The 26,948-nt window shown below is 36.3% G+C and overlaps 1 protein-coding gene across 1 annotated transcript in view; it reads right to left on the bottom strand.

Annotated features, from left to right (window-relative positions):
- Positions 1-10,150: 10,150 nt before the first annotated feature.
- The window catches only part of PPIP5K2 (diphosphoinositol pentakisphosphate kinase 2), a 77,562-nt gene continuing 60,764 nt past the window's right edge, over positions 10,151-26,948 (bottom strand). The window contains exons 25-32 of the mRNA XM_020890593.2: positions 24,797-24,970; positions 23,430-23,502; positions 21,726-21,845; positions 20,792-20,854; positions 18,938-18,997; positions 17,196-17,336; positions 14,064-14,189; positions 10,151-11,858 (exon numbers count right to left, since the gene is read on the bottom strand). Coding sequence (XP_020746252.1) covers positions 11,746-11,858; positions 14,064-14,189; positions 17,196-17,336; positions 18,938-18,997; positions 20,792-20,854; positions 21,726-21,845; positions 23,430-23,502; positions 24,797-24,970 — 870 coding nt within the window. The 3' untranslated portion in view covers positions 10,151-11,745. The remainder of the gene's footprint in view (positions 11,859-14,063; positions 14,190-17,195; positions 17,337-18,937; positions 18,998-20,791; positions 20,855-21,725; positions 21,846-23,429; positions 23,503-24,796; positions 24,971-26,948) is intronic.

Genomic DNA, 26,948 nt, shown 5'->3' with positions numbered 1-26,948 from the left:
TACCATTTCATGTCATTTTTGTAACCACCCTTTCAGCTTACTCAAAGTTTCTTTATGTAAAACAAAACAATCCTAAAGTGTCTTCATGTTCAGAGAAGACTTTGGCCTGGGCAAGGACTGGATTCTTGCCTTTGACACTGATGGGATTTACTGAGCATTGTTTTATAGTTGCTGCATTAAGCACTTGATGCCTAAAGAAGTAGGTTTTTAAGTAGTCTGCCATCTGTTAGACTGGAAATGTACATACCTAATTTTTCTGTCTACTCATAGACAAAGTCTGCCTCCTCCATCTAATTGACCATATGACTTGACTGGATTTTGTCTTTCTCTGGCTCTTCTTAAAATATAAATATCTTCCTGCCTAACTTTAAAACCTAAACTTTATAAATCATTCATTCATTCATTTCAAGTTTTTCCTGACTGGTGGGACCACACTATTCTTAGGAATAGTATGATAACATTGGATTGATTTCTGCATATCTGCCATTGCTTTTTACTAGCTTTGTGGGCCCAACTTCTAAAGTTATTCTACTGACAAGATACAGGAAGGATATATTCAGGGGAGGAAAATGGAACTAATTTGTTATCTAGTATACTAAAAATAATACTGAAATGTGCTTTATATATCCACTGGAGAAACTGAAGAACATGCAATATATGAACTGAATGAAAACCAATGAAACAATTAATTCTAAGAAGAAGCCAAAATTGTACAAGAAAGGAAACAATTATAATACACTACTTGGCTCAGCAATAAGCAATGTTTACATAGCCATGAATACTGTAAATACTGACTAATGATTTTAAAATATTATAATTTTAGAGGGTAGGAAGGAAAAATAGAGTTTAGAAAGTTAATTCTTGCCATAACAAGAAGTCAATTGTTGTTCTTGTTGCTGTTTAATTGCTAAGTCATGTCCAACTCTTTTGTGACCCCATGAACTGTAGCCCGCCAGACTCCTCTTTCCATGGAATTTTCCAGTTAAGAATACTGGATTGGGTTGCCCTTTCCTTTTCCAGGGTATCTTCCCTACCAGGGATCAAACCCACGTCTCCTACATGGCTGGCAGATTCTTTACCACTGAGCCACATAGGAAGTCCAAGAAGTCAACACAGTATCTAAAACTGGTAAATCAAAGCACTGATGTATAAGATTATTACATAGAAATATGGAAGCAAATATATGAGAAAAAGCTAGAAAATTTGGCAGGAGAAAATAAAGCTTAAGAAAATGAGAGTAGGGGTAGGGATGGCTAAAGGTCAAGGAGAAGAAGAGGCAGGGAATTCAAGTCTTTTGCTACATTTTAAATGACTTAATGTATCTTTTAATAATTACTTTTTAAAATTTTAAGTAAAATGCCAAAATTTTAAAATGATAATTAATATTAAAAATACAGTCATCCCCATCATCTGCAGTTTCACTTTCTGTGGTTTCAGTTATCTGCAGTCAACCAAGGTCTGAAAATATTAGATGGAAAATTCCAGAAACAATTCATAAATTTTAAACCGCAAGCCACGCCGAGCGGCGTGATGAAATGTCTCGGTGTCCCACTCCATCCTGCTCAGGATGTGACTCATCCCTTTGTCCAGCATATCCTCCCTGTATGTACCACCCCTCAAACCTATGAGTCAGTTAGCAGGTGTCTTGGTTATCAGATCAACTGTCATGGTATTGCACTGTTTGAGTTCAAGTGACCTTTATTCTACTTAATAATGGTCGCAAAGTACAACAGTAGTGATGTTGGAAAAAAATAACATGCACGGATTTTAACAGTATCGTGGTTTCGGGCATCCACTGGAGGTCTTAGAATGTATCCCTCTTGGATAAGGTTGGGGGGGTGAGTACTGTAATATGAATGTGGGAAAATGTCATCTAATATGAAATAAAGAACCTAGGGAAAACAAAATTGTATGTTTATGGCATAGTGATTAAAACTACATAAAATGCAAAAACTGGAAGAGATGATGGAAAAATGAAAAGCTTTCTTAGGGAAATGGGATAATAAATGACTTCAGATATTCTTAACTTCATGTTTTATTAGCTTGATATCATTTTATTTTGAAAAGCTTGCAGAATAACATTTAGAGTATACTTTTTATTTGGGATTCTATTAGGACGAAAACCAGCCCTGCCTCCAGTAGTTTATACTCCAGCATTCTGGAATTCTTGAAGCCTCCTAAACTGAAGCCTCCCACTCAAGACCAGCCCAGGCATGTCTATGAAGTTGTCGTTCACCTTTCCAAGCTTCCCCTCTGAATGCCTCTTCCTGCTCCAGCTTTATTCTATGCCTTATGCCACAATCACACCACCAAGTAGTTCCTCATATGAGAAGTCTCTTCTCCAAGGATGCCAACTGTCTCTTGTGGTTTTCTCATGGGATTTTCAAGTTGTTTTTTAACTGTGAGATTCCCTGGGGTTTGATTTTCTATTGTTAGTGCCCTGTGTGTGCTCTGGATTGTCAAAGTGTCCTCATGGTATGTTTTGGCATTTGCTTCTCTTTATGGTCCAGTAGGACTTAATCAAGATAATAAGTGAGTTTCTAACAGTGATGATCGACAGTGAAGAGTGTTTCCTGCTTTCTCCTTTATGAATGGAGCCCAGTTCCAGTAACTTGCCATGCATATGGTTTGCAACCACAACCCCTATTATATCTTCTCAAGTGTACCTTTAGCTATAGCTCATATTGACTGAATAAATTAGCCCTGAAAAATCAGAGATCTAGGTACCCTTTAAATCCCTTGTATAAAAAGCCTTCAAGTTTATCTACTGTTTTTATATTTCGGACAGCTTCTGGCTTTAATTTCTTTTTGAACTGTTATATGTATTTTCGAAATAAATAATTTGTCCAGAATTTTTAAGTGCTTAGAATGAATTCTGATTACTTTAGAGAATTTGGTCCTCAGTAAATTCCTTGAAGAAAGAAAACAGAACTTGTCACCTTTGTTATTATCTGGGCTCAGCACAGTAACTGGTTTATAATCATCAAACATTTGGTGAAGAAATGACTATTCTCAGATGACTGAGAAAAGTATTTGATTAATTATGAGGTTAATGGCCATATTAATGGGGTTAACCTTCCAAGGATATTTGCATTTTAAAAGGGGCTATCTATGTGTTCACAGGGGAGTTCATTGAGCTTTCTTAATGTTTTTTCCCCCCCTCAAAGGATCTCCAATATCGACATTTCAGACACTAAATCTAGCAAGTAGGTGATATTTTGAACAGATAAATTCCTTCCAAATTCCCACACCTTACTCTTCGCTTATGTAGTAGCCTCTTGGCCCAACCTAGTAAGATGAGTTCACCCAATTCCTAAGGAGTCACTCTAGTTTTTTTGGGATAATTTTGTGTGTCAAAATGAATTATAGATATTTATAAACAAGTGTTATAAAAACTTGTTTATAAACAAGTTTTTGGGATAATTTGGTGTGTCAAAATGAATTATAGCTATTTATAAACAAGTGTTATGATGAAAGGATACCAGGTACTTATATGTGATTGCCACATTGGTCAGAATATAGAAGACAGAAGATAATAAGGAAAGAACTTCCCTATTACAATCATGGCATCATAAACTGTGAGAGGTCAGGATCTACATGATTATTTTACAGATTAATCTTATGGATATTGGTTTAAAGAACCAGTAGTTAATAATTCTCAAAGTTATTATTATAAATATGGTAGCATTAACTGTATTAACAGTAAATTCCTCAAAAGAGCATCTGGGGAACAAGACTGAGTAGTAATGGGAATTAGTACCACTAACTGTTTTTTGAGTTATGCTATCTAACTAAATAAGGGTTCACAAAAACACTTGTTGACCATGATATAAGAAGAGGGAGCCAGTGATATTAGAGGGAATAGTTAAGGTACTAAAGTTGAAGAGAAGATAAAGCAAGTTCATGCAAAGTTTTAGAAGAAAGGGCCTCAGGCAAACCCTCTGGATGCAGTGATGAGGAATCTGAGGTTCAGCAAAGTCTGGTGCATCACAGTCTCCCAGTCAGTAGCAGACGTGGGAGGCCAAACCTGGTCTCCTTTCTCCCAGTCTCTTATTTACCTTTCAGAGCAGTGACTTTGCTGTGTTCCTGAAGAGGCTTTCACAGTGCTGGAAAAAACCTTGTAACTAGGTGGTTCCACATGCACGTTTTACATGCACAAATTTCATTGCTAAAAATGGAATTAAAGCATTGAGCTATTCTGTACTCTGTCCTCTTGCCCAGCCTGTGGAAAGACCACATGAGGGGATTTCAGTCACTGGAATCCCATCTGGACATTGAACATTTCATACAGGATTTCTGAATGGACTCCGTGATTTCCTTGAGCTGTGATTCTTTCAATCTTCACATTTTTGCAGTGACTGCATTTCCCATGGGTGGAGCAGACACTGTTTTCTTCCAACATGGGTACTACTGTGTGGCTTATTCTCTTTGTGGCTTTTCCATCTATTCCACTGGGATATGGGTATGGCATAAGGGACTTTCAAAATGATTTCTTGACCAATGAAGAACCGGTAATAGAAAGTTGCGGTGTTATAACATTTGAGACTCTTGGGTCTCATATTATTGTCATGAGTCTTGTGCTAGACATTACAAGACAAATTAGCATTTCTGTGTTTTAATTGAAACAGAGGTTTTAATTATTTGGTTTCCAGTTCACATCAGCAATAATGCTTTTTAATCAAAGTAGGACCTGTGTTCTTTTATTTTCTGCCTCACCTCTCTCTCACTTTCTCTCATTTGTTCGTCCATCCATCTACCTTTATAAAATCACTGAGCTTTCTATTCAGCATTGACAAGCCTATGGGTTAAAGCAGCAAAACACTCAGAAGGCACCGTTTTTGTTTTTTGTTTTCCTTTTAAAATCATCTTTCTGTGTGTCAAGCACTCCTGAAGCACCTTACATAGAATGATAAATAAGTAGTTCCCTTTCCTCAAGATACATGCTTGTAAGTGCTTGAAAACAGGTATCTAAACTGTACAACCATTATCTCACCAGGGTCACACAACTGTGTCCTGCATACCACACACAAGATGAGATGGATGGGTGGGAGGGCAGGCCTGATTAATTACTTTGTGTGTGTGTGTGTGTGTTTAAACCTGCTTTTAAGAAGGATTGTATGGCCTTACTTTAAATATTTTATTCTTAAAAAGGGAAAGATGCCAGAACAACCTTGACTGGGAGTGGCGGTGTGGGGAAGGGGGGTGTTTATCTGATTGTTACTAGGCAGGCCGCTCCCATAGCAACAAGAGAGTAACGATAAAAGTGTACGAGGGGCTGTCCAGAATATCCTTGACTAAGAAATGGTGAAATACCCTGAAAACGGGCCTGGTCAACATTTGGACTACATACAACTCTCTTACCACAAAAGAATGCAACAAGAATTCAGTTTTGTTCTTCCCTTGATGATTTATGAAATTAGCATTTCATCTGACCCTGCCGACACTGTGCTGAAGGCAGGACTGGCATTACCAGCTTCATGGATAAAATACAACTGTGATGAGAAGACAAGGGCTTCTCCTCCTCTCCCTCCTCCTCTTCCTTCTTATTATAGGACAGTAGCAAGAAAAAACGATTCCCCGTTTGAAAATCAAGAAGGAATCATTTCTCAACTAAAAATTTATCCCCAAACATAAAACAGAAATATAAACTGTCTTCAACACAACTAGAAGTCACGTATAACCTCAACCACAATATATGAGAAATGGATGACGTGCGCAGTCAAGGGCAAACAGGATGACGCGTGGAGAGGAGGCTTACCGCTCCAGGTCTCAAGATCACTAGACCAAAAGACTCCAAGATAGGTGGCATAACTGGAGAGGTAAAAAGCCAGTTCCTTGTCTGAAAAGATGGAAATGGGCTGAGTGCCAGCAGGAGGGGATTTTCTGAATACTGCCTGGTACCACAGAGGAACAGGAATAGCAAAGCCAAAGGAGGAAGTGCAGACACGCCACGTACGTACCATCAGCAGTGAGCAGATGAGTCAGAGGGAGGAGATTCTGAGGTGAGGAGCTCTCAGTGGCCAATCCCTGTTGGCTGGAGAGGAGAAGAGGCTCCAATGGCTCCTCAGCCCCACAGTCCTGTTCTGAGGAGCTTCACTGTAAGCCTGGTAGAGCTATTAATCCCAAATGGTGCCCCATCCACCGTGTGACTTGATACCGAGTAGGGCAGTTGGAAAGAAACTGACCTCATTTAAAGAGTAATCGATGAGAATGACCTTGCACGGTGCTCATGTAAACACTCCAAGAAAAGGAACAGGACATAAAAGCAGATAAAATCATTCCACAGAGAAAACGAATTCACTGTGCATACAAAATATGGGACCAAACATACCATCAAACATCGAAACATTTAGGGGAAAGTCCATCCAGATATACAGGTGATCAGAAGCTAGCCGGCAAAACCACCAGAGGAGATGCAATATGAGTGACAGAGTTCAGAAAAGAAAGAGAAACAAAGACATTCCAGAAATAAGGTCCCACCTGAAGGCATACAGACCGAGCTAAACTAAGACAAGGCAGAGAGAACGTAAGGTGAAATATTCTCTTTATCGTCATCACCCAGGGGCTCAAAATACAACACGTAAGTTGATAAGCATGTAATAAGGCACTTCTCATCAAGTTAAACACAGGAGAACCCAGTAAATCAGCCGACACTGCAGTAGAGAAAGGCAGAAGGAAGTATGCTAACAGGACATTGCTCATAGCAGGGGATCAATAGCGCCTAGACAATGGATAATCAAAGTTATAGCTAAAAAGAAAGCCACTAGTGGAACCAAAGGAACGACAGCAAACGTAGATAATGTAATTGATAGTGTTCAGTATCGATTACTTATTCATTACGCATCCCCTCACCTCTCCTTCCTATCAGAGCCCTGTGTTCACATATCCACCCCTCCTTCTCACTGTCACGGGCCCTGGGGCATTCTTTCTTGACTGAAGATGCTTCGGCCCTGCGGGGGACATCTGATATTGTCTGGAGAGGCTTTTGATTCTCACAAAGAAGTACAGTACTCCTGGCATTAGGGTAGAGGCCAGGATGAGGTGGCTGGCTCTAGGACAAATCCTATGTGTGATCTTTCAGATCTTATCATAGGCCACTACAAAGGCTTTGCCGGGCAGGATTCATGGGGAAAGGCTGCCCTTCCCACGTAGCTCCCCAAAGGAATTACAGTCATTCCCCCTGGGCCTGCGTGGTCAGAGGCGTTATCTGTATTCCTAGCAGACACCTTCATTCACAGGCCGCCTGAGGAGACCTTGGCTGAGGCACATTTTAGGTCCCTCCACTGAGACCCCCTCATGGGGCGGCCTTGACCAAGACCCTGTTCTCCACTATGATGCGGTTTTCTCACTCCTGGCCTTTCCCCTTGGTTTATAAAGCAGCAGGAACCGTTGCTCCAGGCTCTCAGCAGTCTCCTCCACCTGTGTATCCGTCATTTGACAGGCCCTTTCCCAGGGCCACCCCACAGCGAGTGGGAGGCTGGACAGTGAGGCGCAAGCTCTCCTGCCCTGCTTTCCTTTTCGGCCTCTCACTTACCACACTAAACAAATAGACTAGTTACTTTCATTTTTGCTCACTGTGTCACTTTTGTAGCTTGGCACAGGGATACTGCAAAACATTCTACAATGTACCTAACCGCCTCCACAAGTGAATCACCCTCTCCAGAGTATCAGCGGTGCTGAGGCTTTGCAGGGAACGTGACCCCATCGCCAACTCTAGGGTCAGAGAATTCTCCTGGTGAATGTTTTTCATCCAGAGTGGACAGATGACCAAAGAAGTCAGCTCAGTCACACTGAAGTAGAAGGCTTACAATCCCATGGCTGAAGGAGTTTTCCTCCGTCTCTATGGTGCTGGACACGAACACAGCAACATGCAGTCATCCTGTGAACACGGGGCGAAACAACTCTGGGGTCAGGTGCTCCTGGAGGAGACCAGGAGGGAGCTGGGCCCTGGTGACACGCCTGACAGGACTGCGGCTGGGCTCACCGACTCTATACCTTGAGGAATGTGTACATCACATTTCCTTAGGACTTGAAGTCAATTTCAGTTGAAGTTTTTCTTACTCGCAATGAAAAGTATCCCTCTACAAAAAGATAAACTAAACAATAATACCAGAAAGCATAACTTAAGAGCAGATATATTACATATAAATGAATACAATTACACTATACTAATATATGAAATAAGATACTAAAATAGAATCACAAAGCAAAATCTACCACATAGTATTGTATATTAAAATAAAATCCCTAAGTCAATCGACCCAATATAAAAAATAAAATGACAAATAAAGATGTATCACGCAAATGCAAGCCAAACTAAAATAGGTCATAATCATAGTATCTGGAATTTCAAAAGCATCCAATGAGGAAAAAAATAATATTATAAAAATATAAAGGTAAACATAAAACTCAACAGTGGAAATCTGACAATTGTGAGTTCATAAGCAACATATTGTACAGAAAACATAGCCATATATGGTAGAGAAAAAAAGTAAAAAACCAAATAAAATAAAAGGAGAACTTGACAATAATGTATAAATGGAATGTTTAACTTACCTCTCTCTCAAATCATGACTAAGCACACAGACCAAAAAGGCTATAGAAAATTTAAGTATCTTTAATCCCAATATCATTCATATAGTATAAAACAATACATACATTTTATATAGCCTCCATTCTCTGAAGTGACTAGACCTTCCACAAAAATTGACCCATATAAAGAAAACTTGACATGGCAATAGTTTTGATACCCAGGATTCCACACACAGGGATAGCTGTTTCTTCTTAGACTCCTGATCACAAAGGACTCCTGAAGCGTGAAAACTGTTGCCACGGGTAAGAATGCTGCTGTGTGTGGTAAGATCGGGTAAAAAGAAAGAGAATTAGAGAGGGGCCAGAGAGGGCATTCTGGGCCCTCACAGAAGTCACCCCAAACTGACCAAGGATAACACAGCGGCCTTCACTGTCCAGATAATAAGGCAAGGGTAAACTGACAAAAAACTAGTGAATGCTCTATGCAAGGCAAACTGTGATAAGCACACAAGGAAAGACTGAGAACTTTGTACGAAAGTGCATTACACAAGACAAAAAAGCAAATTCTTTGTTCAAACTGGCGTGGAACTAAATAGTGGAACTGTAAGGTAGATCAGTCAGCAGAACCTGAGAAAAATGTGGGTGACCTGATTTAAAAAAAAAAAAAAAAAGACTTCCTTTGTCTAGTTTTAACAAGACAGTTCTTGAAAACTATCACTTAACTTTTCTCTCATAATGCCATCTACTAACCTCATACTCTAGGTATATGTATAAAAAGTATACTGTCACATGTATACTGGTCTCCTGCTGCCTCCATTTCCTGCTCAAAGGAAACATGATATAAAGTGTTTTGCACACTTCTTCCCCATAACCCGAGACTATACAATATGCCTAGAACATTTGCTGGTGGTTAAGAATGGACTTCGAGAACACTCCCAGAACGTTTGCTGGTTGTTAAGAGTGGACTGCAAGACCTCATTAGAACCACAGCAGCAGAACTTGCTGGCTCTGGACTTCAAGGGCAAAAATTGGGTCTGAGTTCACACACAGGGTTTTTAAGGGTGAAAAGACTGAATAACGCACTATGAAGACTAACAGGCCAGGATAAAGAGAACACCTCAGGCTGCACCTTCCCATCTCTTTGCTGGTTGGAGGATTAGGCTGTGAGAAGAAATATCTTCTAGTATTTAAAACAAACAAAAAGCACACTTTATGGGGACAGAATCAAGTGAGAAACAGATGCTTCAGTCAAACTTCGCTGAATGGTGAGTAACTAAATTTCTCGCTCTTATATAGAAGACTTTTTGTTTTGGAAAATGAATCTAAGATCCTTGTAAATAAAACTGTCCTGCTTACACAGCAGTGTTACCAAGTTCGGTGACTTCAGTGAAATTCTAGTTCTCGTGTAACCACGGGGAAACATGACTTGTACTGAACTTCCTAGTTAATTTCTAGGGAAGATATTGCAACAGCTATGGCTAAGACTACAAAATTCTATCTAATATCTAAGATGAGCACTGTTGAATATTAAAATAGTTTCCTTCTTTCTACTCTGAAAGCTTAAAGTAAAGGGACAGAGAAAAGAATAAAAAAATAACTTGCCATTTAAGTCATCCTCTGATTCCAGAAATAAAATATTTTAATTCAATTCCACTGAAAAAATAAAAGCAGTTTCTTTACTCCGACAATGAGCACATTAACCACATTTTCACATACAGAAAGCTTAGGTACATTCAACTGTTTACAAAACATGTCTCCATAATACATTTACATTCATGTGAAGTACTGACATACTAACATATAATTGTACATATTTGTGACTTTTGCATCTGGTACCTTTTAAAACGAACCTGTAATATGCTTAATTTCTCAAAGTCAGTTCATATATGATGATTTAAGGTTAGGAGAGTCTCTACTGAAGAATTTTAATAGATGCATTCATACAAGAATTCAGTAATTTTTCTAAACCTCAGTCTCAAACTAAAGCTTTAGCAACTTAAGTTACCTGACTAGAAATGGAAGAATTCTTATCAAGATGTACTGTTTGATTTATAGTTTAAGTCATTTCTATTGGTTTATAATTATTTGTGCATCAGGGGAAAATAAGCACCAAGGATAATAAATATTTTTCACATCATAGACGAAATCACAATACAATAATCTCAATGTTCCTCCAAAATCTAATAATTTGAAGTAAGCATTTATTTCAAATGCTCAATCTTTAAGTTTTCTTAGTGAGATCAACTGACATTCTAAAGATAAGAATGGAAATGGTAAAAACAGGTGCTTCAAATCATATCTACTGACAGTGGAATTCAGATATTCCCCTTACACTGATGAGGTTCATTTTTGGAATTCAGTTTTTCAGATCTAAAAAGAATTCTGAAAATAACTAACACTTATAAACTTGTCAACTATATCTCTTAAAAAGAAACTCTAAAGATGTCTTTCTTGCCAATATATGAAGCAAAAAACTTCCTGATGAACAAAAGCACCTTATGGTAAGGAAATATATAAAGAAAATATTTTCTACAAATTAATGTACAAATTTATGTGCATAAAGGTATAGTTATCCCAGCTGCACATATTTTAAATTAAACACAATAAAAAAATTCAAAGCACAGATTGAAAAAATAACCCATATGCCAATATTCCAGTTATTAAATATTGCAGCATATATGTAATTATAACAACTGGGGGAAGAAAGTTTCTATTCTAAACTGTGGTCAACGAAATCTCTTTGGAAATATGCTTTTTAAGAAGTCTCCAGTACAGCCATCAGATTTCAAGCTACAGGATTTTATAGCCAAGATGCAACCCCATGAAAATGAACATGTACAGAGACCGCCTCACAGACTCTTCAGTAACCGTCGCCACTATGTGACAGGGGCAGGCTGTCACGGTCCTTTTCTTTACCATGGGCACATGGCACATATCACATTAACAATGGACCTTTATCACCCTAAGTTCTGCTGCTCATAAAATGCTAATAAACATTGTTCTCAAACACTTCCAGATCATGACAAAAATTCCTTACCTGAATATATACAAAGAATTCTTTAGATTTAATCTATCTTTAAATGAATACAGAGATGTACAAGGAGACACAAATTACTTGCTTTGATATTTTTCAGTCAAGGTTTACTACACGCCTTTTTTTCCCTACTGAACATGTGATTTTTATAAGGAGTTCCAGCTTCTGCTTAGAAGAGTTCATTTTTTTTTCAAAGTATTTTTTTTGTGTTCATGCATTTCTGTTTTGCTAGTCACGCCCTTTTTTCGCGATGAGGTATTAGGAGCAGCTGTAGTAGAAGGTCCGCTGGGAGCTATACAAAAAAAAAAAAAAAAAGAAAAATTACGGCTTAGATTTTCATGAGCAATCCAAGTTCAAATAATACAAAACAATCAACAAAAGATCAAATAACACAAAACTTCTCTTTTTCCCTACATTCTTCCTGGGAAACTAATTTATTCCATCATTTTTAACTATCACTACTGTGCTGCACTGTGCTAAGTTACTTCAGTCGGGTCTGACTCTTTGTGACCCCATGGACTGCAGCCCACCAGGCTCCTCTGTCAGTGGGGTTCTCCAGCCAAGAATACTGGAGTGGGTTGCCACGCCCTCCTCCAGGGGATCTTCCCGACCCGGGGACTGAACTCGCATCTCTGAGGTCTCCCGCATTGGCAGGCGGGTTCTTTACCACCAGCGCCACCTAGGAAGCCATAATGACTATGCTAACAGCCTTCAAATTTATACTTCTGGCCCAGGCTTTCTCCCTTACCTCAAGATCTGTATATCCTACTAGAAACCCCTATATAAATACTGGATGGGAAATATAAACTTAACATGTTTAAAATTGAACTCATCAATTTCCCTACCAACATCTATTTTCTTTGGTATTACCTATCTTACCACTGTCTAAAAAGCTGAAAGATTAGAAAACTAGAAACATTCTTGACTCAGGAATCATCCTTTTATATCCAAACTAACCTCAAGCCCCAGTTAGTTATCAAAAAATTATTCTAAGTTACACTTCTGTATGGATGGGTAAGGTCCTGCAGATGGATCTTCCTGCAGATAACAAGTATAAGCTCCGAATAAAATAAGAAAAGAACAATTATCTGAAATACTGAAGAGGGAACAAAAGCAGCGATATACTAGAAAAGAATCAATACTTGAAAGAAGGGAACAGCATGGAATTAGTTTCCCTGTCCTTTGAAAGAAAAAAAAAAAAATAAAGCTTTGGCTTAAGGATAGGGTCCAGTGTGCACCATGTGCAATGCCTAAAACTACAATGTAAAACTCAGTCTTTCCAGTACGAAGCACCAGAAAAGTACTGACGCAACAGTGGCTGGAAAGCCAGGTGGGAAATTCCAATTCTTTGTGTAAACACTGATCCAATGTATGAGTTCAGCAGAATAAGCTCCAAAGAAGTCCAGTTCAGACTAAAGCCAGTGAAGTGAAATGTGAGCTGTCAATTACGTCAGGGGACATAGTATCGCAATCTAAGTTCCGCCAAGGTCACTGCTTTGCTTTAAAAAAAAAAAACCCAAACAACCCAATACTCTTTGTAGGAACATTAAGAGAAAAACAGAGTCAAGAGTTGATCTAGAATACAATCCAAAATTACTGAATATATGAAAAACACGGAAAAAAACTTCCTTCTTGGGAATGGGTATGTTCATAAGAGATCAATCCTGAGAACAGCCTAACAGACAGGAATTTTAAAGCAACTATTTTAACTACGCTCAAGAACAAAGGAAAATATTCATATAATGAATAAAAATATAGGAAATCTCTGAATGAAAAAAACTATAAAGAATCAAAACAAATGCCTAAAACTAAAGAATAAATACCTGAAATAAAAATTCACTGGATGGTTTAACAGCAGAATGCAGATGACAAGTAAAAGTGACTATCAACCAGGATTTTATTACCAAAAAAAAAAAAAAAGTCCAAGGCATGCCACAGTCAAACTTCTGAGAACCAAAGATAGAGCAAAAACACTGAAAGTTGGCAGAGAAAAGAAATTCATCAACCCACTGCATACATAAGAACAAGTCTTCAAATTAACAAGGACTTCTCATCAGCAACAAGGGGAATGAGAAGAAAGTGGAACAACATCCTTAAAATGCTGAAAGAAAAAACTTTAGAGGTTCTCTGTCGAGCAAAACTACCTTTCAAGAATGAAGGTAAAATAAAGATTATTTTCAGATAGAGTAACAAACATGAAGTATAAGAAATAGTAAAAAGATTCAGGTAGAATCCGGGCTGAACAGAAAAGCAAGAGAAGACAGTCCATAAATCAGTTCAGAAAACTGTGAGTATCAAATATATTTTTACATACGTGAGGGGAAGGGGGATAATTAACAAAAGAAAAAACACCTCAAACATATCAATACACTACAGTAACAGAGTTCCTAGACTGTAATCACCCTACTGAAAAACAGATTTTTACACCTACAAAGCAAGCTATTACTACTCCTCTAAACTGCTATATGGAATCCACAAATTCCCACACACGCCTAACCTGGTTTGCTGCTTGCTTTAGTACTCTTGATGCTAGCTGTTGGTGTTGGGAGGATCTTTGCAGGTGTATATGTATTTAAAGATATTTTTCTTCTCATTATTGGACTGGAACGTGAAGTTAAACAGGCTGAAAAAGAAAAATCAAACAAAGTAATTCAGTAATTTTCTGAGGCAAGTCTATCAAATTTAAACTAATCAGATTGTAAATAATTGAGTCAGACTGTCTTCCTATTAATATAGTACCCAGATGAAATTTATTTTCATGCAAGAAAATGTTAAAGATTCTTTCTTCTTTCTAATTAAGGTGGGGAGATTGAGAAGTGTGAAAAGAACAATTCTTAAGTATGAAGACCTCTGGAAGAGGACAGGTTGCAGTAGGGAGTGCTACTGGCATGAGCTTTTGGGATTCCAAACAAACGATGGCGGAGATAACACAAGGCAGATCTGTTAATTTTTGCAATCTTGGAAGAGGACCTGATAGCAGTAAAGAGTGTGTCTCTGAAAAAGCAGTATGTGGAACAGCTGTGGCAAATGTGCCTGTAGGGGTTGATAACTACGCGGGATGAATATAAAGTTCACACTGGCAGAATATCCAAGTAGTCACTAATGAAATAATATACAAGTGACAATGGACATGAGTTTGGGTGGACTCCGGGAGTTGGCGATGGACAGGGAGGCCTGGCGTGCTGCAGTCTGTGGGGTCGCAAAGAGTCGGATACGACTGAGTGACTGAACCAAACTGATTAAAAAAGTGCTTAAAACATCTCATAAAAGAGTACATCATTACTTAGCTTTTTTCTGCTTACATCTTCTATTATAACTTCCAACCTCTAATTTAACCAATTAGTATTCTGAAATTGAGGGTCAGTGCCTTGTTGTAAGGCAGGAGGAATACTGGAGTGGGTTGCTATTTCCCACTCCAGGAGATTTTCCTGACCTAGATATTGAAACCACATCTCTTGCATCTCCTGCATTGGCAGGCAGATTCTTTACCACTGCACCACCTGCAAAGCCCTAACTGGCACCCTATTTTCTTTAATATTCAAAGAGAATGAAAAAAGCCACACACTTTAGGAGACCTGGGTTTTAGTCTCGCTTGACCACTAACTGGTTGATTTCCTCAATGGTGTCTCTAAAATTTTCCATCAATACAGTAAACTTCCCTCAAATGAAATCTTATATAAAATCGATCAAAGAATGGCCTAATAATTCTTTTTCTTCCTCATGGAACTTCCCAAAGCTCTTGGGAATACAGTCTGAAGACCAATGAACTAAATAAAATCTAAGTTTTATCCAGTTTTATGAACTGCATTAACTGTATTTATTTTCTCATTTAGTTCCCTTAGTAAGTAATGGAATGAAATTTTAAGAGAGCTAGAGGGATTGTGGTACAACTTGTATCTATGATATAGAGACGAGATCGGGCACGTTCAGGGTGGTATAGAGAAGGGTTAACGAGAACTGGAAAAGGAATTTAACATCTTTCAATTCATTAATATATCTCAGTAATACACTCTGAGGAACTGAACTCATTAACCACAGAAATGAAGCCATCATAAAACTGCAATGCCACAGTATAAACAAAGATTATCTTTTTGTAAATATCCCACCAAAAGTCTCTTTCCAAAACAGGTGTCATTACTGCTACTTTAGCTTTAAGTCACTGATTGAAGATCTTCTCAATTCAAAACAGTTTTAATGCTTACCTTAAACTCTTATTTACTAACTATAGTCTTTAATTTCTATTTAAGATCATAATTCCCTGCCCCAAGGAAGCATAGAGTATAAAGCCAGGTAGAAGAGAAAAATGAGTATTTATTCAGATTCTCTCTTGTGTTCTGAGGAACAGCACTGGCCTTTCTATTAGCTAACAGAGAAAGGAAAAGGAGAAATGTCCTTTAGTTTCCTCACTTCAACTGTACTGCTTGCAGATTATTTCATTTGGATTATTATCAATTCTCAGCATCAGACAAATTCATATGCACATTTTAAAATGGAAACCTACTTCTCCAAAACACTTCTAAAGTGAAATATTTTAAAACCTTCACACCAAGATACCTCTCAGGTTGAAAGCTGATCTCTGCCACCAGACGTGAAAGAGAAAAGCAAAAATGCAGGGGGTACTATCTGGACAGAATATGCTGAACAGACGCTCTACAGAATCACACAGTGTGGTGGCCCAGGAAAGGGGAGAGAGTCACGGCCACACGAGACAGTCGCTTTCATCCCAAGATCTCCAATTTTATTCTTCAGAAAAACACATTTACAGTATTCTTCTTACAAAATACTACTTGGGTTCTGCTTAGTCTCTCCGTCGTTTCCGACTCTTTGAGACCCCATGGACAGTAGCCTGCCTTTTCAAACATACGACTAAGACTAGCAAGACTCTTAACTCTCAGCAGGGCATTCTCTCCCAAAATGCATGCTTCCTACACTGGAATTCCAGTGTGCAAAGTATCCTAGAGTGATGAAAATGACAACAGCCAGCTGACTTCTTATACTTAAAAAGGAAGTCCTGAACATTTCCCAAACTGAAGTCCCTCAGAATAATTCTATATAATATTTAAATGTGTTACCAAAATGTTTTCTCAACAAATAAGTTTTGGAAAATGTGGGTATGGAGTTTTCCTTATAATAAAGTTTCCAAAACTGGCTTAGCCACAAACCGCTTTACTTTACACAAAGGAATTAACCTCTTCAGAATATTTCCTACAGAACACAATTTGAAAAACTGTTGCCCTAATTTGCTCTCTTCAGTTAAGAGTTCTGAGTCAAAAGTATTGAGTGGATGAACACATGGGCATTAATACAGACTAATATCACGTCTTTTAAAAAAAGCTAATTATACAAAAACAGTAGAAAATAAGACTATGATTTTTGTATTATATATTGCTGATTTCTACTGCTGGGTCTTAGATTTTGTCCTCCTTTTGGTAAGAGAAAAAATTTGGGGGAAGAGTCAAGACAAGTGATACACTGCACATTACACCAATGATTCCAAACAATGTTCTTGTATACCCCTTTCTCTCCTAAAATTCTACTTACTATCACTACTTGAATTTATATTTTCATAACTATTTTATATTCAGATAAAATTTACTGTCTAAAAATCAAATAATAATAATTTTCCTACAAGTTTCAGGGGTCTTCCGTGGAACTTCACTTGATGGAGAAGCAATGGAAGCAAGAAATTCATCCACCTGCTTTAAGGACAGGGCATTGTGAAGAGTTTCTAGAGGACAAATAGATGGCACCATCGAATACAATTCAAAACCTGAGGGGAAAAAACAAAAACAAAACCAAAACCAAAAGTTGGATATCTTAAAATTCATTAATTAAAAAAGATCATTGCTTAGAACTGGACAGTTTAGGTCTTTTCAATCTACCACATGCAAACACACAAGATCTCTGAAGTCATGACACCAGATGCTATGCAGTATGGGGCTGGAACAAGATGTGACAAAGACTTCATTTTAAATATAATCACAAGGTACAGCATGCACACGATTCATTCTGTATTTGGAAAATCTAAGAGTAATACCTTAAAAACCCGGGGGAATAATAAAAAAACAACAAAAAAAACCAGTGTTTTCACGGTTTTTACTTTTTAAAAGCAGGTCTATTTGATAGATGAATAAGCTGATGCCATGTGTCCCTGATAATGGAATGCTAAAGGTAACTTCTTGTTGAAAAACAATTAAGTAATTGCTTATGAAGAGTGATTTTAAATACTTTTCTAGTCATACCAAGGCCAACAACACTTCTAGTGTGACCCCAAAGCAACATCCATTCATTTATGCTGAAATTAAAATTTCAAAACATATTTCACCTACCTTGACTGAATTAACACAATTAATCCTATTGTTGGAAACTGCTAGCTGAGTGAAGTCAGGCCAAGTAAAAAGCCATACAAAATACAAATATTTCTGCATTCAACAATGGCACAAATACAAAAATTTCATGAAACAAACCATGCAGGTATGTATTAATACCATCCATGAAACGAAAGCACTTAAATATACAGCTTCTTTAAACAAATAGGACCTAGGTTATTTACTTTTTTATAAATATTGCTTATTTACATTTTATTCAACTGAATGGCTTTTAAAATTGTTTTTAGATACAACTAAAATACCAAGTCTTTATGCATCTATTTTTTCAAGAATTTAAACTAATTCTCCTCCAAAAAGAAATACTTTTAATGTTTAGTTTCTATATAAAGTCAGATATTTTTAACTTAAAATGAAAATTAATTAAACTTCAGTTGATTGGAAAACTTTCTGCTTCAATAGACATGTGCTCATTTTAACACTGACTTATATTTGATTTTGGGAGAAAATACTGACCTAAGAATTGTCTACTTCTTAGTTGGAATAGGGAAACTCTAGTTAAAAGAGAATCTAATTTTTCAATGAAAACAACCAAAGGATTTGTAAAACTGGTATGTTTGATTTCCAGGGGCAAACCAAAGCATGACGGAACATTACATATACGTAAAACAAAACTATAATACCATAATAGCAGCTAAAGCACCTACGTTAAGCACTGAAGAAATTAGGCTTGCACAAGTATTACATTTTTTTTTAATTACAAGATTCATGCAGAAAAGCGCAAACCCTTTCCTTGCATTAAACACTGTGGCTTTTTTAAAAAATCCTTTCTTCAGAATGGTTATTAGTTTTTTGTAAAACTATTTTTCTGCATTTGCTTGTTAAATTTTGTTAACAGGCAAATGACAATATAATCGAGTCCCTTTGGACTGCATCTTTTTCCATCTGTCTATAGTGAACTTTTTCTTTAATGCACAATGAAAGGGTTAGCGCAGCAATTTAAAAAGCCGCCTTGCTGTCATGTTTAGAAACTAGAGAAACATACCACTGGAGCCTAGAAACTCCACAGAGGAAACGGACCAGCACCTATAGAGGTGTAGGTGTTCTGCACAGAGGCCCAGAAAATAAGGTAAAGCACTGTCAGAAGATACTTGTTTCACCATGTTCCTTGAACTAAAGATGAAGGGGAGGGGTTAAGTCCATGATATGTGTTAAGATGGAAAAAACATGAAAGTTAAGGAAAATAAAAAGTAAAAGAGAGTCAAATGACAATTCATAGGACAGGTAAGACAACACAGCAAAAAAAAAAAAAAAAAAAAGAAAGAAAGAAAATTTGAAAACCCAAGAGAAATATTTCTAGAGTTGAAAGGGATGCATTTTATAAGCATCAAGTCACACAATGTGTGGAAAAATCCACATTTTTTAAAAAAAGCCTAAATCAAAAGAATATAAAATTATTTTCTGTTGAACTTAACAAAGGCTTTTTTTTTTAAGCTTCAATAGGCAAAGATTTCTCCTATACAAAACTTGCAATACTGGCACAATAACACATAAGCACTCTGACAAAAACTACAGTCAGTCTTAAACCTTCAACGTCTCTTCTTCAGAATTTTGCGATTTTTGTTTTTTCTTGTGACTTCAGTTTTCTTCTAAGAAGTTCTTACACATGTTGGTTCTTTAGAAACTGTAGCTGTATCAAATAAGGGTCTTTTTCTTCAAAAAGATGCATATAAAGAGACAATGGAGGAAAAGAATATTTAGCTTTAAGGCCAAATTTTCACTTGTTGAGAACTGGATTTTCACCCTCCACCTTCAAGTATTAGTGCACTGTTACTTAGGTGTCCTCTTAAAAGGATTCAGAAGGAGGGAAATGACAACAAACTTGTGTTCAATCCTTGAGCTTCATAAAAGTTTCTGAAAAACCTGACTTGAATTTTTGAAAGACTTACTTACAATTAAAAAGAAAAAAAGTTGCAGGGATTAAAAACAACTTCACTCTGAATAAAAGTGAAAACATGTAGGCTTCCTTTGAAATTCTTTGATTTTGAGTTTTTTTTTTTAATGATTAGTAAATATTCCTTTGTCCCACAAGAAAAAACTCTATGTAAGAAAGCTGTACTAGTGCAAAATTCGGTGTGTAAGTAATGGCCACACAATTTTCCGCTTCAGGCTCAAATACTGAATTTAATTGAACTGGCTGTCTAGATTTTTAGCCTAATCATCTTCCTGTGAGTAGCCCTCCAAATTCTAACAAAAAGCAAGGGACCCTTCCCAAAACTGTTTGCCTGACAGTGGCAAACCACACTGCCATAGGAGCACTAAGTGAATGCTGAATGGTGTTTTCAGAGTGCTCCAGACAAAACTGGGTTTTGCTTTAGACAGTCAGGGATCAATAATGTTACACAGTGAAACCTGCATCCCCTGGTTCCCAAGAACTTTTCAAGGACACATCTCATTTGGCTATTTGACAGGTATGATCCCGTATTTTAGATAAATAGCTCAATGAAACAATCATGTGATCAGAAGAGAAATTCAGAAGAAGATCATTAAATTACTAAGAATTAAAAAGAAAATAAGTAATATTTATTGTTGCATTTTAAAAATTATGTAGATTGATGAGAAATCAGAAGGAACTTTTAGGTGCTAATTAAGTATTAAAACTCATCACTGTGGTCATTTAAAAGTTTGATGAGTAGTGCTAAATCACTGCGTAAATTATAGCTGAAAAAGGGAGTTAGACAGTATCAATATTTGGGGTGAACAATAAGTTAGAATTGTATGCCAATTGAAATTAAGGATTGAGAAATGTATGATACTGTATATCCCACATTTTAAAATCAAAGAAAAATAAAAAAGGATGAAGCAGGGGATTATCTTTTAAAATAAAAGCAAAACGTACCATTGGTTGGGTGTCGAGCAAATGAGATAGAAAACCTTTTAACAGCAGAACCGCGTGTGGCGTCTAAGAAAGAGAAAAACAGGTACCTGAAATTCATAACAGCTACCAAAAGAAGGACACTTAAAAAAAGAGGAGGAAAAACAAATATATAAGGAGGTTAGAATTAGGTGACATGCAGAAGGGACAATGAGAGAGGGAAATAAGTCAAATACTGGTTAAAAGAAGTAAAATGGCTTGATGATAGAGGCAAAGTGTTCAATAAAATATACAAAAGAAAGAAAAGCAGGATGAGCTGGCAATTCTGATAAATCCATGTTTTACTAACTAAAATAAACTTGTGGATACATGAGAAAAAGTTTTAGATAAAGCTAATTTCTAAAGGGCTAGTAAATACTCCTATTAACAAAAGGGGCACGCTTTGATGAGCCGCAAGAGACTTTCTGAATATTAAAACTCAAGGTGCGTTAACAACAGTGAGAAGATTTCCTTCACCTAGCGATCCTAAAATATTCTCACCTTATGTTTATTCTTAGAAAAATAATGCCAATATGTTTTCTTGTAAACATTCCATTCACTTTATTTAGAAGTAAAATAAGCATTAAGAATAAAAAAAAATGTTTAAAAGAATAAAGATTTATTCTTTATTAAATGGCTTATTAACTATTTAAAAGAATATATGTGATACAGTTCTAAATTTCATATTTCAATGAAATACTCATTGAACAAGTACTGTAAGTCTAACTATGATTAACTGCTTGATGAAAGGTGGACCTAAGCAGTGGATAACAGAACACACTGGCAGTCACTTAGGCAAAGGGTGATGGGATTCTGTCTGCATCCGTGCGGCCTGAGGCCCGCCCGTGACAAGTATCATGTGCTCATGGACGTGTGCGTGGGTGCAGGCATGGCTCTGTGTGTGCGTGCGTGCACATACCATCTATGCAGCCAGAAGAGGTCAGCTTTTTACGATGAGTACGAGCATAATCCTGTAGGTTAGGTGCGCTTGAAGAAGCCCCGAGCACCGAGGTGCTAAACAGGCCCGCACAGTGAGACCCTGATGGGAGTTAGAGAAAATACACACAACAACGGGTGTTCTTCTGTTCACATTGGGAACTCATGCAGCATGCAACAACACGGCTCTTACCACGCGCATTTGGCAGTGCCCTCAACAGGCTCACAAGTCACTTACAATGTCAACTTAATACAGTCCCCACCACCATTTACCGTATGTACAAATGGAGGCATTTTACACTGGAGAAAATGTTTTTGAGGAAAATAATATACCCATACAATAATCAGACATATACATATTAAGAGTATTAAAAAACACTATCATAAAAATTAATTTAGGATGATAAGGAATTTTGTCAATCAGTTTGCATGAGCAGGCAATATTAGAAAACCTCTCCTAGCACAAATTAAATAATATTAAATCAATATTTTTGAAAGTATATCTGTGAATGAAGAAGCTTTCCTGATGCCCCTGAATGTGAGTTATCAATATCTGTTATGAAATAAAGTAAATCAAAGTTTACTTATTTGCAAGAAGGCCAGGTGAAACAATTCCTTTCACAGTGTGGTCATTCAGGCCTAAATCACTCTAAATTTCTAATACTTAAAAAACTTAAGATCTTAATTAATAAGAAGCCCAATTTGATGCTTAACTTGTAGTAAAAGTCTTTACAACCAAGGAAACCTTTTACCATTAGGTAAGGATTAAGTAAATTTTTATCAGATACATTACAACATGTAAAGAAAGGAGTAATGTGTGTGTGTGTGTGTATGTGTGTGTGTGTGTGTGTGTGTATCTGGCAAAATACCGCAGGGATATCAAAAGGTATCATTGTAACATGCATAATTAAAGAAAGATTTTTCAAGTATGTAGGCATAAGGGACCATTCATATACTTAGAATAGAGATAATAGTACATACATAATTAAAACATTATGAAATTTGTTATTAAACTGATTTAGATAATTATTTACAGAAAATGTCATTATCTCATGCAGTTTATCAATGCTTTTAAAACCAAAATAAATTTAGAAAGGTTTTCTTCAACATTGCTTTGCTTGAGTGTTCGCAAAGAACCAATTATGTTCTATAGGTCAATAAAAAAATCAACACTGCCACTAAACACTAGTTTTGCTTTGGCTTTCTTTAAGGGATGACCAAAAAGATCACTAGTATACCTAGACAGGTAATAACTAGGTAAACTAATTTTAAGTGAAATACTCTCCACTTGAAAAATTTTTTAACCAGAAAAGTAGGTTCTTTTTGTATGCACTAGCCTATTTTCAACTTTATCAACTGGGAAAATGAAGTTTCCTTCCTAAATTAAAACATGCTGGGATTTTAACTTACAGAGCTAGATTAAAAATGAGCACTGGCAATTAGGCTGAGCAGTTTATGTTATGGGCATTCAAAAGCATTATAAAACAAAATTAATGTCATTTCTTGTTCATTTCATCAAAACTTTACTGTATGTTTCCAGCTTTACAACTCAACATTTCTGAATTAGTGCATGTTAAATAAAAACTAAAGCATAGCATTTGGTCATGCTTTCACCTCTGAAGAGTTTTACATGTGTGCAAAATCCTGAGTCTAAGGTTTGGAATACAACTTCCTTCAGACCACATACCTACAGTAGGGTTCTGCTTCTGTTCTACAAGAGTTCTTGGTGTTCGTAAGTAATTAGCATTTTCAGATACAACCTGCAGAAGGAAAGCAAAATAAATGAAGTAAAACAGTAAAATAAACCAAAAAGTCCATACTTCATTTGCAGCCTGTTTCAGACAGACAAAGGTTAATAAGCTGTATGATAAATATTAGTAGAAATACACAAGGTATGAAAGATCATGCAAGATCCCCTTGTGAAGGGAGTCCATTTCATATGAGGTCCTTGCAATGAAGTGGTGCGAAGCAGGCATTCAGAATAAATATCACGTATGAAACAAGACAGATGAAAAGAAACAATTAATATAGACTGATATAATTTCACTCTCCCTTAAGAGAAGCCAAATGCCCACTCTTAAACAGCTCCTGTATTTGAAGGGGGAGAAAACAATCACAAACAGAAGAACAGACAGACAGAGACTGTTGAGATCACCAAACAATTACGGATCCATGCACAGGCGTTATCAGAGTAACCTTGGAATAGTCACAGCCTTAATGGATGCCATAATCCCTTTTCCTATAATCAATGCATTGTATTTCCAAAAGGAAATTGCTGAAGTTCTTGGAAAAGTCATCTGTAACAGCAGACCTTCCATTGTGAAAAATCCCCCAAACCCACAGTATTTTAAGTTTCCAAATGTCACCACAAAAAGTCCTTCTGAAGTCATTTACTTTGACTCCTTTTGTTGGGGCATATTGTTGATGGTCACATATACATTGTCCCCTTTTATCTTAAAGAAAGTATTAGTATTAAGATAATATACAGCTAAAAAAAACCACCATATTGTATGTAATTAAGATACTTTCAGATAATACAAAGTGAGGGAGAGAATCACCAGTATTAGATGTATCCTGCTAATTAACACAGGGCCACATAAATCTGGATATTTTTAAAAAAATTTTCAGGTTCTCAGCAAATTCCAAATGGAATCTATTTTTCAATTACGGAGGAAAAGGTTATTAAATTTCCTTACTATCTAATTACATAACTTTATTTCTGAATATTTTAAAGGACAATTTAAAAAAAAGTCTTTGCTTTTAAAAAAATGTTATTAACAAGCTAAAGTTCCAGGAATGTAAATTTTATTGACTAATTTTAAAATCCTGGATATTTAACCCCCTCCAGTAAAAATGCTAGACACAAGCAATGTAAGTGGTTTCTTTCCCTCAAAATATTGTCAGACATCACAAGCGTTTCAGATGAATTCAAAATTAAAAAACGGAAGGATTTACTCTGATGTAAAATACAAGGGATTAGATGTCCTCCAAGACAGCTGTTTGTTGCTCTGAATGCGGGGAGGAAAAATGTTTAATGAAGTAAAGTTTAAAAACCTGTTGCCATGAGCCAAAAATACTGGATGTGAAAGCCAGTGATTTGGGGGAGACAGGGGAAGAGGTGATTTGCTCCCCTGATCTGCGTCTTCGACGCCCAGTGCCCACACCACTGGTGTAGTGCAGCCAGCCACCAGTGCCCTCTGGGCTAGACACACTCAGGGGGCTCTCTTCCTGGAAGTGAGAAAGGGGCAAAAAAAAAAGCAGAGCATGCAAAGTTAGATACAACAGAGCCAAATGACCAGAAAGAAAAAAAAATACAGTTTGTTTGTGCTTATCAATTTTTTAAAAAAAACTATTAAACAGTAATTTGGGAGCCAAATATTTTAATATTTGATAAATTGATAGGACTCATTTATAAATCTAATTTTGAGTAATAACAATTATGAGAATTACTTTCTTATCTTAAAATACAAAATATTTATACTGCTTAATAGTTGTCTTCTCTCTTAGAACTGGAAAGATTTTAACAATTTTTTATCTTGGCAATGTTAAAAATTTGAACATATTCTGCTTAATTTTAGATATTCAAGAGGTTTTATGCTATACTGGGTAAACTTTTCAACCCAAAGCACTAAAGAATCCTTCAAAGGGTTAAAGAGACTTCCAGTGTATATAATGTATAAAGGAAAATTTGTTTGCCAGACAAAAAAATTAGATATCATAAGATGAAGGATTCAAATTGCACTTGTCTACACTTCTATGCTATCTATTATTTACTCCTTCCAAAGATTATTTGTAGAATTCAGTAGACAAAACATGCAGCAAACATTCTCATTTTACATGTTTGCATGTTCAGGTTTCAGACAGTGAGGACATAGTAAAATCTACTTGCACAAAATGAAGAGAATAGTCTTTTTCTCTGTGTGTCTTTGGGAAGTACAAACTTCTGATATCCATGGAGATGATGGACGCTGGAAAAAGTCTTCAAGGTTTTACTTGAATAATTTACCTTATGGAAGTAAAAGTTTAGCATGGCATAGAAATAATCGCTGGAAAGCAACTATTTAAATATTTATGAGAAAAAGGTTTAGCACTGTGTCTTGTGTTTTAAGAGTAAACAAAGGGCAGTGATTTTGTTGAAGATTTGACAAATACAGTTCTGTTGGAAAATGCAGTCAAGGAATACATTTACTATATCAGTGTTACAGACATCTTTTGGAGTGCAGAAAAAGGTTTAATGGTGAAATTCTAAACAACCTGATAAATTACAGATTGCTTTGTTCAAAATCATCAAAATCACTGCCCTCACACAAATGATATTTTAGGTTATATTAATAAATGTCATTTCCCAATTTTCTGAAATTAAAGATAAATGAAAATAACCCCAGGTTTCTCATTCTTAAATTAAGCTATTAGAACAAATAACCCCAAATTCTATAATTGTTAATCATCCTCTTTTATAATTAACTTAAAATATCTCATTCATGGGAAACCCTAACTAGTATGCACTTTCCATTATAAAACTACAACAATCTGTTTTATTTAGATGATGCTTTTCCTATGCATAATTGTTGAATTGGGAGAATCAAAAGCACATATGCCTGTATAATTTGGGGCGAGAGAAATGAGCATATTCTTTTTTTGATGTGTATGTTCTTACTTACCAACTGCTAGATAGTATACCTAACAAGATTTGGCATATTTAATCATCAAAAAATATTTTAGCTTAAAAGTTGATGGTGCTTCCTATCTTTATACTTTTACTTGAGAATTTAGAAAATATAAGCACTGATTTCAGATCAGAGATGAATCATCCTATAGAAAATATAAATAACCCAAAATGAAGGTATTTAAAGAATAAAAATGTATACAGATGTTAAAGATGTTACTTAACAAACTTCATTCCAACTGCTCAACTTTCCTTTTAAATGTTATTTTAGTAACTACTTAAATGTTATTTTGTTAGCATAAGAATTAGCCTAAGTTATTTAATTATAGATCTAAATACAAAGGTAAATTTTTCATTTACAGTATCAAATTTTCAAATTCCTATTCTGACTTTTACAATCAGTTTAACAATTTAGAATGTCACATCTTAACCTACAGTGTCACTGGAATCGTCTGCTGCTGAAGTGTCTGTCAATTCCTCACTACTTTTAACCAAAAATTATTCCTGATGCATTAAATCAGATTTTTTAAAAAGTTCTTT

This window comes from Odocoileus virginianus, chromosome 3 (assembly GCF_023699985.2).
Source record: "Odocoileus virginianus isolate 20LAN1187 ecotype Illinois chromosome 3, Ovbor_1.2, whole genome shotgun sequence".
NCBI classification, from domain to species: Eukaryota; Metazoa; Chordata; class Mammalia; order Artiodactyla; family Cervidae; genus Odocoileus; species Odocoileus virginianus.
This window is presented reverse-complemented; position numbering and strand designations above follow the sequence as displayed.